The 12,849-nt window shown below is 39.2% G+C and overlaps 1 protein-coding gene across 6 annotated transcripts in view; it reads right to left on the bottom strand.

Annotated features, from left to right (window-relative positions):
- Positions 1–3,184: 3,184 nt before the first annotated feature.
- usp54b (ubiquitin specific peptidase 54b) overlaps positions 3,185–12,849 on the bottom strand; it is a 144,371-nt gene continuing 134,706 nt past the window's right edge. For 4 of the 6 annotated variants that reach the window (XM_077200784.1, XM_077200785.1, XM_077200786.1 and 1 more), the window contains 5 exons: positions 10,441–11,363; positions 9,207–9,328; positions 8,419–8,559; positions 6,300–6,468; positions 3,185–6,041 (listed from right to left, as the gene is read on the bottom strand). In XM_077200784.1, coding sequence (XP_077056899.1) covers positions 5,755–6,041; positions 6,300–6,468; positions 8,419–8,559; positions 9,207–9,328; positions 10,441–11,363 — 1,642 coding nt within the window. In that variant the 3' untranslated portion in view covers positions 3,185–5,754. The remainder of the gene's footprint in view (positions 6,042–6,299; positions 6,469–8,418; positions 8,560–9,206; positions 9,329–10,440; positions 11,364–12,849) is intronic. The other 2 variants (XM_077200787.1, XM_077200789.1) reach the window with 1 other exon arrangement.

Raw genomic sequence — 12,849 nt, 5'->3', positions numbered from 1 at the left:
TCACACTTCAAATAAACGAAAAAAAACGATCCAGTGATGAAATGTTTTCTGTGATGACACACATCTTGTGGGATGTCCCAACTGGCGGGATAATCACACAACGCGCACACGTCCGATAATGACACGTCCAATTCGCGAACTAATGACTCATTTGAACCGATTCGTTTTAATGAATGGTTAAAACAACTGATCTTTCCAACACTGAACTCACGGGACGTTTAATCGGTGTATGACTAATCGGTAACACTTTACAATACGGTTCCATTTATTACAGAAATTACATAAAAAGTACAGTTTGCTTAGTCAAGTGTAAGCATTAAAACGACTTGTTTTCCCCCCCCGAAAAAGACTACTTTTTCCCACACAGTGCTATCAGGAATCGATAAGAGAATCGTTAAAGAATCGGATCGATGAGCAGAATCGTTAGTGGCATTGATATTGATAAAATCTTATCAATTCCCATCCCTAGTCTTCACCGCATACTTTCATTAAGTTCTACGACCTAGACTTAAGTTCTACCCCTGGGACACAGGTGCTCTCGTCTTCTGTGCGCTAGTTCTCACATGGCGGTCACTTGGTCCTATGGCGACGTGGGTATTAGCGTTCCCACAGCGTTTGACGCAGCTCGAGTTCCCTTGAAAGGGAACGTCTCGGTTATGTATGTAACCCAAGTTCCCTGATAGGGAACGAGACGCTGCGTCATTCCACCATACTCCCGGCATTCCCGCTAGCGCTTCCTTCAGGCCTATCAGAAGCTGTTGCGCTTGTGTTTATGGGGTGCTTTATAGTTTCCTGGTCGATTTCGTCACCCGCCTATGACGTTCCATCTCTCCATTGGGCTGATTCCATACGTGCTTCATGACGCACAACGCAGGGGCATTCCGACAGCGTTTGACGCAGCGTCTCGTTCCCTATCAGGGAACTAGGGTTACATACGTAACCGAGACGTTTCCGTGTCCTCTCTTTGGTGCGCGATTTTTCTGTGCGTGAGAAAATGGTTGTGTGACGTGAGAGCGCGTGAAAAGTTACAACACACACACACAAGCGCGCTTTCTCTTAGACACACTCACCGACTCACGCTCCTGGATGCTTTGCATTGATGTGGTACTTTAGAGTTTGACGAACTCTGTTTGTTATAAGTAAATGTTCCAAACAATGATCCAAGCAGCGCCTTCTCGTCTCCCTCCTTCTTTTTACACGAATGCTAGAACGGCTCCGCAAAGGTCAAAACGGAATGGATTAATCTGCGTAATTTTTTGTAACACGTTATTTCTTCTCAGATTAATTAATCGAAATTAACGCGTTGTTTTGACAGCCCTAATATATATATATATATATATATATATATATATATATATATATATACACTCACCTAAAGGATTATTATGAACACCTGTTCAATTTCTCATTAATGCAATTATCTAATCAACCAATCACATAGCAGTTGCTTACATGCATTTAGGGGTGTGGTCCTGGTCAAGACAATCTCCTGAACTCCAAACTGAATGTCAGAATGGGAAAGCAATTTTGAGCGTGGCATGGTTGTTGGTGCCAGACGGGCCGGTCTGAGTTTTTCACAATCTGCTCAGTTACTGGGATTTGCACGCACAACCATTTCTAGGGTTTATAAAGAATGGTGTGAAAAGGGAAAAACATCCAGTATGCGGCAGTCCTGTGGGCGAAAATGACTTGTTGATGCTAGAGGTCAGAGGAGAATGGGCCGACTGATTCAAGCTGATAGAAGAGCAACTTTCACTGAAATAACCACTCGTTACAACCGAGGTGTGCAGCAAAGCATTTGTGAAGCCACAACACGCACAACCTTGAGGCGGATGGGCTGCAACAGCAGAAGACCCCACCGGATACCAATCATCTCCACTACAAATAGGAAAAAGAGGCTACAATTTGCAAGAGCTCACCAAAATTGGACAGTTGAATACTGGAAACATGTTGCATGGTCTGAAGAGTCTCGATTTCTGTTGAGACATTCAGATGGTAGAGTCAGAATTTGGCGTAAACAGAATGAGAACAGGGATCTATCATCCCTTGTTACCACTGTGCAGGCTGGTGGTGGTGGTGTAATGGTGTGGGGGATGTTTTCTTGGCACACTTTAGGCCCCTTAGTGCCAATTGGGCATCGTTTAAATGCCACGGCCTACCTGAGCATCAGCCTACCCAATAGAGCATCTTTGGGATGTGGTGGAACCGGAGCTTCGTGCCCTGGATGTTCATCCCACAAATCTCCATCAACTGCAAGATGCTATCCTATCAATATGGGCCAACATTTCTAAAGAATGCTTTCAGCACCTTGTTGAATCAATGCCACGTAGAATTAAGGCAGTTCTGAAGGCGAAAGGGGGTCAGACACAGTATTAGTATGGTGTTCCTAATTATCCTTTAGGTGAGTGTATATGACAGATGTTCAATGTGATGGCTGTACAGTACACTGCTAAAAATGGTTAGCTATTGCCATCTGTGGTTCCACGAAGAACCTTTAACATCCATGGAACCTTTTCAGTGCACCAAAGATTATTTATAGTGGAAAATATTTAGATTATTAATGTTCTTTACAGCAATAATAATAAAAATGGCTCTTTTAAGAACGGATTACTGAAAAGTTCTTTGGGGAACCCAAAATGGTTCTTGTTTGTCATCGCTGCAAATCCCTTCCCCTTTTGGAACCTTTGTTTTTAAGAGTGTATGAATGTATGTCCCAACTTTTTGATGATTTGTTTCCTCTAAAATGCATACACCTATACATATTAGCTGGACCAGCCTGAAAATGACTGCAAGTGATTTGAGCATAAGAAAAGTATGATATTTTATCTTGTTGAAATTAAATACATTAAAAAAGCGTTTTGGACATTTCAGTCTTTGCCCGTTTAATCAAGCAGAAGTTTTCCTTGCAGATCAAAGTAAGCTTATTGGGAGGTGCCTACAGGTCATCAGTCATTGAGGGCTGCATCAAGACACACTGAGGTTCTGCTATACTCTCTCAATCCATGACGCAGCTCTCCTGTACTTCCCTGTTTTTATAGTATAATTTATATTGTGAAAATGAAAGTAAAATTTGCAGATCATATGTTATTAGCATGACATTCATTCATCACTCCCATTACGAGAGTTTTAATAATGGTATACATTACAATGTTTCCTATGAAAAAATAAACTCTCAGACACAGAGTGTAGGCGTTTGTGCAGCGCCCCTGCTGGAGTGCATTGGTAATAACTTTATTGCAAAAATACAAGTTCACTCAACCTCAAGCATTAACAAATGAGTCCCGAAATGGAAAACCCTTGAAATGCCATTTCATCTTCGAGAAATCCACCTCTCACCGGCTACAACTCGCATTCAAAGGCTGTTAACTGTACAGACATTAATAAGTAAAGATTCAACAATTCAGCAGAAAATAATTTTCTTCCTCAGAATATAGCAAAGGAAAAGAAGAAAAAATATTTGATTTTTTTCCCAGTCTGACTCTTTGCTGGTAGATCAGGAGAGAGCATTTTGCATAGCATACTCATACACCATCTTTGCTACATTCTCAAACATCTTTTAAACAAAAGGAAAGATGAATAAATGACAAAAAAACAAAAATATCTTTGTGTTAGAGCCAATCTTTGGTTAAGACAAAGTTAAATAAGATCTATTTCTCTTTAAGTTATATATTTTATAATAAATTTTATTTTAGCACTCAAAGGCTTTTAATGAAAAGAAAGTACATATCACAGCACAATATGATTAGAATGAAAAGTTTAATACTGCATTAATCATATTCTATTGTGATCTGACATCTGTTGGTGAGTATTAGATTTTCATTAATATATTTCACAAATCTTATGTTTATTTGAATAACAGTATGTAAGCATTCCTTGCACAAGGCCACTAATATACTGTCCAAATTTCAGTCTAGTGAAGCTTTGCATATAAGCTTCATGTACGCTATCAGGGCCAAACATTCTTCAGCTGTGTTGCTTTAAAGTAAAATCTTGAAACAACGTAAATTCTACGAAATCGAAACCCTCAACTATTACAGGCCTGAAGATCCATCATGTGCCAGACTCATAACTGTGGTTTCAGTGTCACTGCAAATTAAAAAAGAAATCGAATCAAGTAAAATAAACATTAAAAAGGAAGCTTAACTTGGCATATCTCCCTGTATAAACGGGAGAACTGTCAATGGAATTAAAATAGCAGAATTTCTCCAGCTTTACACTTCTGAAGTGTACTATACTTGTCTTAATGCAGATAATAATTATTACCACTAGAATTGATTAACATTCCATAACGTCATTACGTAGTTTCTCCATTCCTCTGTATATTTCTTAGGATGACATAGTTTTTTATTAACAATAAATTTATTTATTAGTGTATGTTCAGTCAAACATGTACACAGTCTTTGCCTGTAACACGAGACACAAAACAGCTGTGTGCTACAGGGAATGCCCGTATCAGAGAAGTAGGAAGAAAAAGGTTAGAAGAGACAGTCTCGTTCCGTTCTCCACGCCAGGGCCGCAGATTTACATGCCTGCTCCGGCAAAAAGCACCAGAGCTGAGAGATGACACCGTAAGAAACATCTCTATTCACTTAGTACAGAATAAAGTACTTAGCATCTACATGACATTAACCCACCCGCTACCAAAAAAAAGTTTGCAGGAGAGTTTGGAAAAATAGTTCCGCAAAGCGACAACGATTTCCGGGACATTGGTTTGCAGAGGATTTGCATCTGTGGGACAGGCGAGGAGGAAGGGTAAAGTGTGTTTTTTCATACACTACTGGTCAAAAGTTTGGATTTTTTTAAATGATCTTTTTTATGTTTTTGAAAGAAGTCTCTTAAACTCACCAAGGCTGTTTATTTGATAAAAACTAGTAAAAACAGTAATAATTGTGAAATATTATTGCAATTTTCTGATTTCTAAAAATACATGTGAAAAAGTTATTTATTCGTGTGAAAGCAAAGCTGAATTTTCAGCAGTCATAATTTCAGTCTTCAGTGTCACATGATCCTTAAGAATTCATTCTAATATGCTGATTCAGTACTCGAGAAACAAAGTAGCACAACCGTTTTCAATATTGACAAGAAATGTTTCTGGAGCAGCAAATCAGCATATTAGAATGATTTATGAAGGATCATGTGACATTGAAGACTGGAGTAATGACTGCTGAAAAATCAGCTTTGCCATCAAAGGAAAAATAAGTTATTTTAAATTGTAATATCTCACAAGATTACCGTGTTAAATGTATTTTGTAACCAAATAAATAGGCCTTATTGAGCATAAGAGATGTCTTTCAAACATTAAAAAAATCCTACTTATTCCAAACTTTTTACCGGTACTGTAAAAGTCAAAGAGGGCAGAGTTACAATAAGCCCCTCCCCTTTTACTAGCCAACACATGCACACACGCATACACACAAACACACATTTACTGTTTAGTGCAGCATGGAGGAACAGTATGATTCTCCTCTGCAGTTAATTGAACATTTTAGTTAATTAAGTTAAGTGCTCTGGGTTGGATGGCTCACTGCGGGGCGTCCCGGTCTGGACCCCACGCTCCTAACATAGCATGCTGCAAATCTGACCATAGGTTAATCATACACACACACCTGAGCCCCAAAGCATCACATCATACCAGTGCTCGTTAAAAAAAAGAAAAAGTTGGTTTCTGTGGCTCTTTCCAGCATGCTTTGGATCGAGTTTTATGGGCTTTTGCGTGGAAAGATTTACCGACTAGAGCAGGGTAATGGAAGAGCATCACCCTAGGACCAATACAGAGAGCAGTGTGACTAAGGATGGCATCAGGTCTCGGGAGGTGCTCCTTCCAGTTCTCCAAGAAACTGTGAAGAGAATGGGATTGGTGTGCAGAAAGGTTGTCCAGAGGAAGAAATGCATCTGTGGAATCCTTCCAGGGCTGGAGGACATGGTTGCATCCAAAGCCAATTGGTAGGGACACCTCAGTGCTGGACCGTAGTGCTTCCCACTGGAGACAGTTTGACGCCCGTCAAACACAGCCAGAAGCTTGGAGAACCTCTGGAGACGTCCTGCAGTGGGGTAGGATGGAGTGTGAAGGACAGGATCCAGACCAATCAAAGAAAAAAAAAGCAACAACAAAAGAGGAGCTCCTTCAACAGCAGTAAGGAAATGAAAATGAAGCAAATGCAGAATGTTTAGCAGGGTGGCCACTGGAGCCTGGACTCAAATGCAATGCAATCGCAGACACATGAATGCGGAACAAGCGGGAAATGGCCCTTTGAATGGAGGAGGTGGTCATGGAAATGGAAAACGAGAGTTAGCTTTACCTGGGACCTCTCTGCAAGGCCCAGGCTGCTGAGACAGAGGTGAAGATGATGGAAGGAGATGAAGATAGCTGGGCTTGAGCAGATGGAGGTCTGAATGAGACAATGGCAACTGAAGGCAACTAGGTGAGTACATGGAGCTGTGATATGGCGAAACCCCGGAGTCCCCCAGCTAGGTACACACACAAAACATACAAACATTGATATGCACAAGGCCGAGAAATCACACAAGTGCATTCAGTCAAAAGAGAGAAAAAGAGGAAAAGAGAGGGGTAAGATGGGGAGAGAGGAAAAGATGGGGAGCACAAAAGTAAGGCATGAAAAGAATCAGGGGCCTCATTTATAAAATGCACATAAGATCAGATCTGATCCCAAGTCAAAAATGAGGAACAAATTGAGGTTTATTAAATGGATAGTTCACCCAAATATGAGCACTCTGTCGTCATTTACTCATTCTCTTATGGTGTCAAACCTGTATGACTTTCTTTCTTTCTTCCTTCTATGGAACAAAAGAGATATTTTAAAAAATGTGTTGTTGTTGGTTTTTCTTTTTTATTATTATTATTTACTTGTCCATACAATGTTTTGTCACTGACTTTCATTTCAAGGACAAAAACAGTTAATTCTTCAAAATATCTTCACTTGTGTTCCAGAGACGAAAGAAAGTAATACAGGTTTGGAATGACGAGAAGGTGAGTAAATGATGTCTGAATTTCCATTTTTCGGTGAACAATACTTTTAAAAGCAGAAACTGATGTGAAAATGTTCTTACACGAACAGCAAGTGAAAAGCAGCTGTACAAGCTATTTTTGTGCTCATGCACTGGTATGCCAGTGCACGCTGACTTGATATTATAATGACTTTCAGTGCAAGTGCAATGAGTGAATAAATGAATGAAATGAGTAACCACTTGTATATGCCATCTCAATATTTATTATGCAATATCAATATTCAATATCAATCCACGTTCTGGCCGTACTATTCATACTGTATATATTTTAGATATCTTATTAAAATCTTATTTTATATCTTTGTTTTTTACAAGCTTAAATATATAATAAAAAATCAACATAAAATAAATAAATAACTGCAATAATTCTACATTTATAAAAAGGTAATGTTGAGTGTTTGAATGACAAGGAATTATTTAATTAAATTATTAAGAGTAAAACATAATAAATGGCAAAAGTTGGGTCTGGAGAGGAGTAAAAAAAGAAGTCCTATTTATTTAGAATATACTCATGCATAAAAAAATTCTCTAATAGCTGTACCGTCTTTGGGAGCAAGTAAAACTCTTTTCAGAATTAAGGTTTAATGAGAACATGGCCTGAATGAATTAATCTAGAATTAATAATAAAAATGTATCACTGACAGGATAATGAACTGAATATGTAGATATACAGTATGGGCAGAAAACTAGGATGTAGTAAGGCGGACCTAATAAACCAAATTTGATTCATTACTTCTTTCATATGCGTTCATTCATGTACATAAAATTTAATCAATCATTAATAATGGATAATAGTGTATACAAATGTATAAATATTTGGGAAGATGATTACATGCATGTCTTTATAATTGGGACACAAGGCCACTTTTCAAATGTAGTGAAGTTACAGCATATGGACACAAGATGGCAGTATGACTCAATAAGACAATGAGAAGTTTTGCATAATGTTTGTGATTGCCTTCAATGTGTTGGTGGACGTGGATGTAATGTGACAATCCAGTTATGCATTCATATATTTCTGGCATACAATACATATTAGAAATGAATGAATGCCAAAACAACACACTATGTACACCAAGAAGTATGTAAAGTGTGTAAAGCATGTAAAGAGTACATAAAATAACCCGAAGCTCAGCAGTGATTGGCAAGGGTCAGGCAGCACACATTTATCAGGCTAAAGTGGTCGTAGCTGCATGTTAGCAATCTCCTGCATAGGTGACAGGGCTCTTATCAGGTTTCTAGGGCAGATATCGGATCCCTCACCCTCCTTTGGCCCCTCTACCAAACTCTTGCCAGTCACTAGCCCAACTATTTCATTCATATTTTAACCATGAGTTTGCTCCACAGATGAAATAAGCTCCTTTTAGTCTTATTCATGTGTGGGATACTTACGAAGCTTCGGGAGACAGAAAGTCGGTTTTGGCGTCTCCCTATCACAGTTCCACTCAGGCTGCGAGCAATACGGCGCAGGTGATCTGCATCATACTGGACTTCCTCTCCTGACTGCAGCTCTTGATGGACCACTGACAGGGACTACAGACAACAAAGAGTTACTGCAGAAAAAATAATTCTGGATGAAACCAGACACAACACCCAAACAAAATCAACACGTGCTAACAGATTGTATGCCGTATGAAAAACAGACTCTGATGTGGAGAGAAACCAGACATAACAAAAACAAAGTGAAGAGACAGCAATCCCTCTTCAAAGAAGCAGCAAATAATAAACAAACAAAATAAGTAAATAAAACATTGATTATTTACACTAATGTTGGATTGCATCTAATGCTGCCCACATACTACACAATTTTAGCCCTTCATTTTTGCACTTGTCGTAAGATAATGGAAAAGACACAAAAACTTGAAATCTGAAGCAAATGGGTAAATGTTCCGATGCGTTGCAGATGCCTGAGCATGTAAAATATCTAGACTTGTCTGCGACCTAAGTCCTGCAGTGTTTTAACTGGAACTGACATCAGTGACCAGAGATAGTTGTGTAGTTAAAAAAAGAACAGCAATTTCAAAAATCTTGTAGTGAATGGACGGCAGGAGCAGAACCAGAAATTAGTGACATGAGACTGGGATAAATGAAAAAATACAGAGAAAGAAAATACCCATAATTTGAATAATGAATCTTGGTCAGAGTTTTGCAATTAGATCTTCAGACACCTAATTTCTTACCATGTTTGTGTATCCAGTAGGGCTGTTACAACCTGGTGGTCCATAAGCGGTTCTCTCGAGCTCAGCTGTGGGGGTTCGAGAACGTCCAACTCCAGTGAGTAGCTTTCGGTCAGTAGAAGATACTGTGTGAGAAAATCAACGCAGAGGCAGTGGTTAAAATGACCACAGCTGTACAACCTTTAGATAATTGCTTCTTAAATCTCTGTGAAGTCCAATTTCTAAAGGGGATTTACAAAACGTTTATCCATTAAAGATGGGACACTGCCCACTTTATTTGGACCAACTTGCTCCTCAGGATCAGAACCTGTAAATACGATTAATTATTGATGTATATATTTTTTACCGAGTGTTCAAAATACGTAGTTTTGTGTTTTATATTGTGTAGGTCTCCTGGTATACTCACGTTATTACTGTCTTACTGATATAGTTCTGCTAATAACCTTTGGACCAACTATTACAGTACCTAAAATTGCACCCATTAATCCAGATTGTCTGTTGTTGTTACTTTGAGTAATGATAAAGGATGGAGCAAGATTTGTTTTATAAATTTTAATGTTACATCAGTCATTCAGTTTAGTGCTCAGCTAACATATGTGCTGTTATTGATAAAGTTCCCACATGTGCACTACAATAAATTAGAAATACACACATCGGTTTGTTGATGGACAAATATACACTTGTTAATGCTGATGGTGAGGAATTACAGTTGCAACATCTCATAATGTACATCGAACTGAGTAGCGTATCACTGAGAGACGTCCTGCTCAAGTCGTCTTTGCTGAATAACTAGCTCTTCCGATGTTTCATCATCGGACTCGGATTGATATGCTAAAATCGACACCATCATTACTGTCTATACAGTGTGTACAATCGATGAGCTTTAGGAAGCCACAAGAACAAAAATTTGTTATGGTAATGCGCGTTTCATTTCTGACACATACTGTAAGCGAAGACCAATCGAACAGAGAGGGCCATCTGGCCAATCAGAGCAGAGCAGGTTCGTGGAAAGGAGGGATTCAAAGACACTTAGAGAGATGTTAGACGACGGGGTGGTGGAGGGATGCAGAAAAATGTAGAGGAATATAGGTGAGTGTGCTATGTATATGTATAGGCCTCCTCTCGTACTGATTATAATTTCAACGTGTTCCACCCAAACTTTGTAAATAAAACATCATTAAAAGGACTGGACTTCACCCACAAAAAAACACCAAGACAATCTAAGACATTAATTTACCTTGTCTCCCAACAGCAGGTGAGCTGGTACCACACAGGGCTCGGCCAGGACCCGGGCCAGCCAGGAGACTAGCCTGGTAGAGTGAGTCCAATTCAGAGAGTTCCTGGTCCTCTGTCGCTGTGGGTTCCAGCTCCATGCTTTGGAAGTTTGAGTGCTTAGAGATATTCTTCTTCCTGGTGCTAATGGGACTGTGAGGAGCAAGGTGTCTTCTAGGTGTTTGTTGATAGAGAGCGGTTTCTGTCCGCTGGTTCTGGTCAGGTGGTGTGTCGTAGGGGGTGACGACAGCATCAGGGCGGTCTAGGCTCCAAGAGGACCAATGACGGGCAGCTACTGGAGGAGTCAGTTTGGTGCATGGCTTGGAAGATGCAGAGAGGGGCTGCCATATGGGGGCTCGTCGGGGCATTGCCCCCTTCTCCTCAACAGGGACAGGTGGTGGACTGGTGGCCCTGCTGGATTGGGGTATCCGGTCTAGACAATCTCCAGTGCCCTGCCACAAAGGAGGATTTGGAGATTGAGAGAATGAAGCTTGAGGGTGCTGACAGCTAGAGATCTCTTCGTCCTCTCCCAAAACACCCCAGAAGTCAAGGGGCAAAGAAGGTAGAGATATGGCCAGGTGCTTGCGTATGGGCATGATCCGAATGCCTGATGCTTGGAGAACATCTGATAACCTGATGCCACCCCATTCCTCCTTATTCTGAGTTGACCAACTGCTACGATCATCTGGCTCTTGGGGTTGCGCCTGAAAAGAGGCGGGCCGAGGGTTGAGCGATGGGTGGCTGGAGGACTGAGAGGGGGAGTTTGTACAAGAGGAGGGTGATTTCATGTGTTGAGGAGAGGGTGGGCCAAGCACAGAAAACTGATTGGTCTCCCAGACCTCTTCCTGATTGTTTGTCAACAATACTTGGTCCGGGCCAGAGTGTTCACTGCAGGGGAAAGAAGAGTGAGAGAAGGATATTGGTAAGAAACTGACTGAAAAAAAAAATAGCATGTTCATTATGTTCAACATTATCACTCAATTAATGTCACTAATTAAATTATTAGCACAATTAATTTAATTAATGGCATAATTAAAATACATTCATTAAATTAATTACATTTTTTAAATAATTAAAGGCATTTATTTAAATTAACCATGGTTAATGTTACATTTTGTACTTAAAACATTAAGGGTTGAAATTACTTAATACCAGTGTTGTCATTGTTTACTAAAAATATTTTAAATGGTTTTCTTAGTTGAAATAAAGTTAATAAAATTACATGAAAAACTAGCTGCCAAGGCAACAAGTTTTTTAAGTTAAAGTTTAAGCAATAATACAATTACTAAAACTGAAATAAAATATTTAAAAAAGACAAAAACTACTGAAAATATAAATACTATAAAAGTTTATAAATAATACTAAGGTAACACTGATTAACATGTGAGATGAAATGGCTGTTTTGTCAGTAAATCACCCTAGATTATGTTGAAGGACATCACTTTGTACCCCTTGATTTTCTTGTGCATTAAATCTGCACTGTGCATGTGCTAAAAATGTTTAACTTTTTTTTTATATAGATACAGCCAAACATAAATTCACATACACATCTGATATATATTTTATACTACTAGGAGTGTGCACTATGTATTCATTCACAGAGGCAAACAAAACATAAAATAAGAAACCCTGAGTTCTAACAGGTCTTCTATAAGAAAAATTGGTGTTAGGAATATTTGTAAAATTGAACCTCAAAGAGAAATACAAAACAATACTCATTCATTCATATCAAAATATTAATTTATGTCAATGTTCATTCCTACCTGAAAATGGCTTTGTTGCATGAAACCCATTTTAATACATTTTCTAACTAAAAAGAAAATCACAATGCTGCCAAGAACCAAATTCAAGGAGACCTGTGTCCTTCACACCAGTATTCATGAGCCACTTCTCATAGAATGTATACACACACACAGTCCCCATGTGCTTTCCACAGCTGACGCACTACGCGACCTTGACATCATTTTCATAGTCGTCGTATAAACCAGAGTTACAACAGCCATACATATGGCCCAAAGATTCCCAGAAGTGGAGAGCGGGAATGAGAGTTGGCTTTGCTCCAGAAGGGAAACTGCTCGCTTTCTCCATTCACCTCTAATATAACAGAGCAGAGCATCCATCAGAATACCATCAATCCTCCTTCATATTCACTGGCCCTCAGCAACCCACCGATGACCCTTGTGATAGATTCATTTTCTGATAAATCTTTATCTAACACCAGTAAAAAGCCTTTGAAATATCTAAACACACAATTCTCAGTGTTTTTAATCCTTTTGTACAGATGTACAGGAATCCCTGAATCTGACACTGTTAACATTCATGGTGTCTCAGTCTAATATATTAGTAAGACAAGCCTACTTTTGAAGCTGGGTAT

The sequence above is a fragment of the Siphateles boraxobius genome, unplaced genomic scaffold (assembly GCF_051911475.1).
Source record: "Siphateles boraxobius isolate OS27281-9 unplaced genomic scaffold, OSU_SipBor_1 46, whole genome shotgun sequence".
NCBI lineage: Eukaryota > Metazoa > Chordata > Actinopteri > Cypriniformes > Leuciscidae > Siphateles > Siphateles boraxobius.
This window is presented reverse-complemented; position numbering and strand designations above follow the sequence as displayed.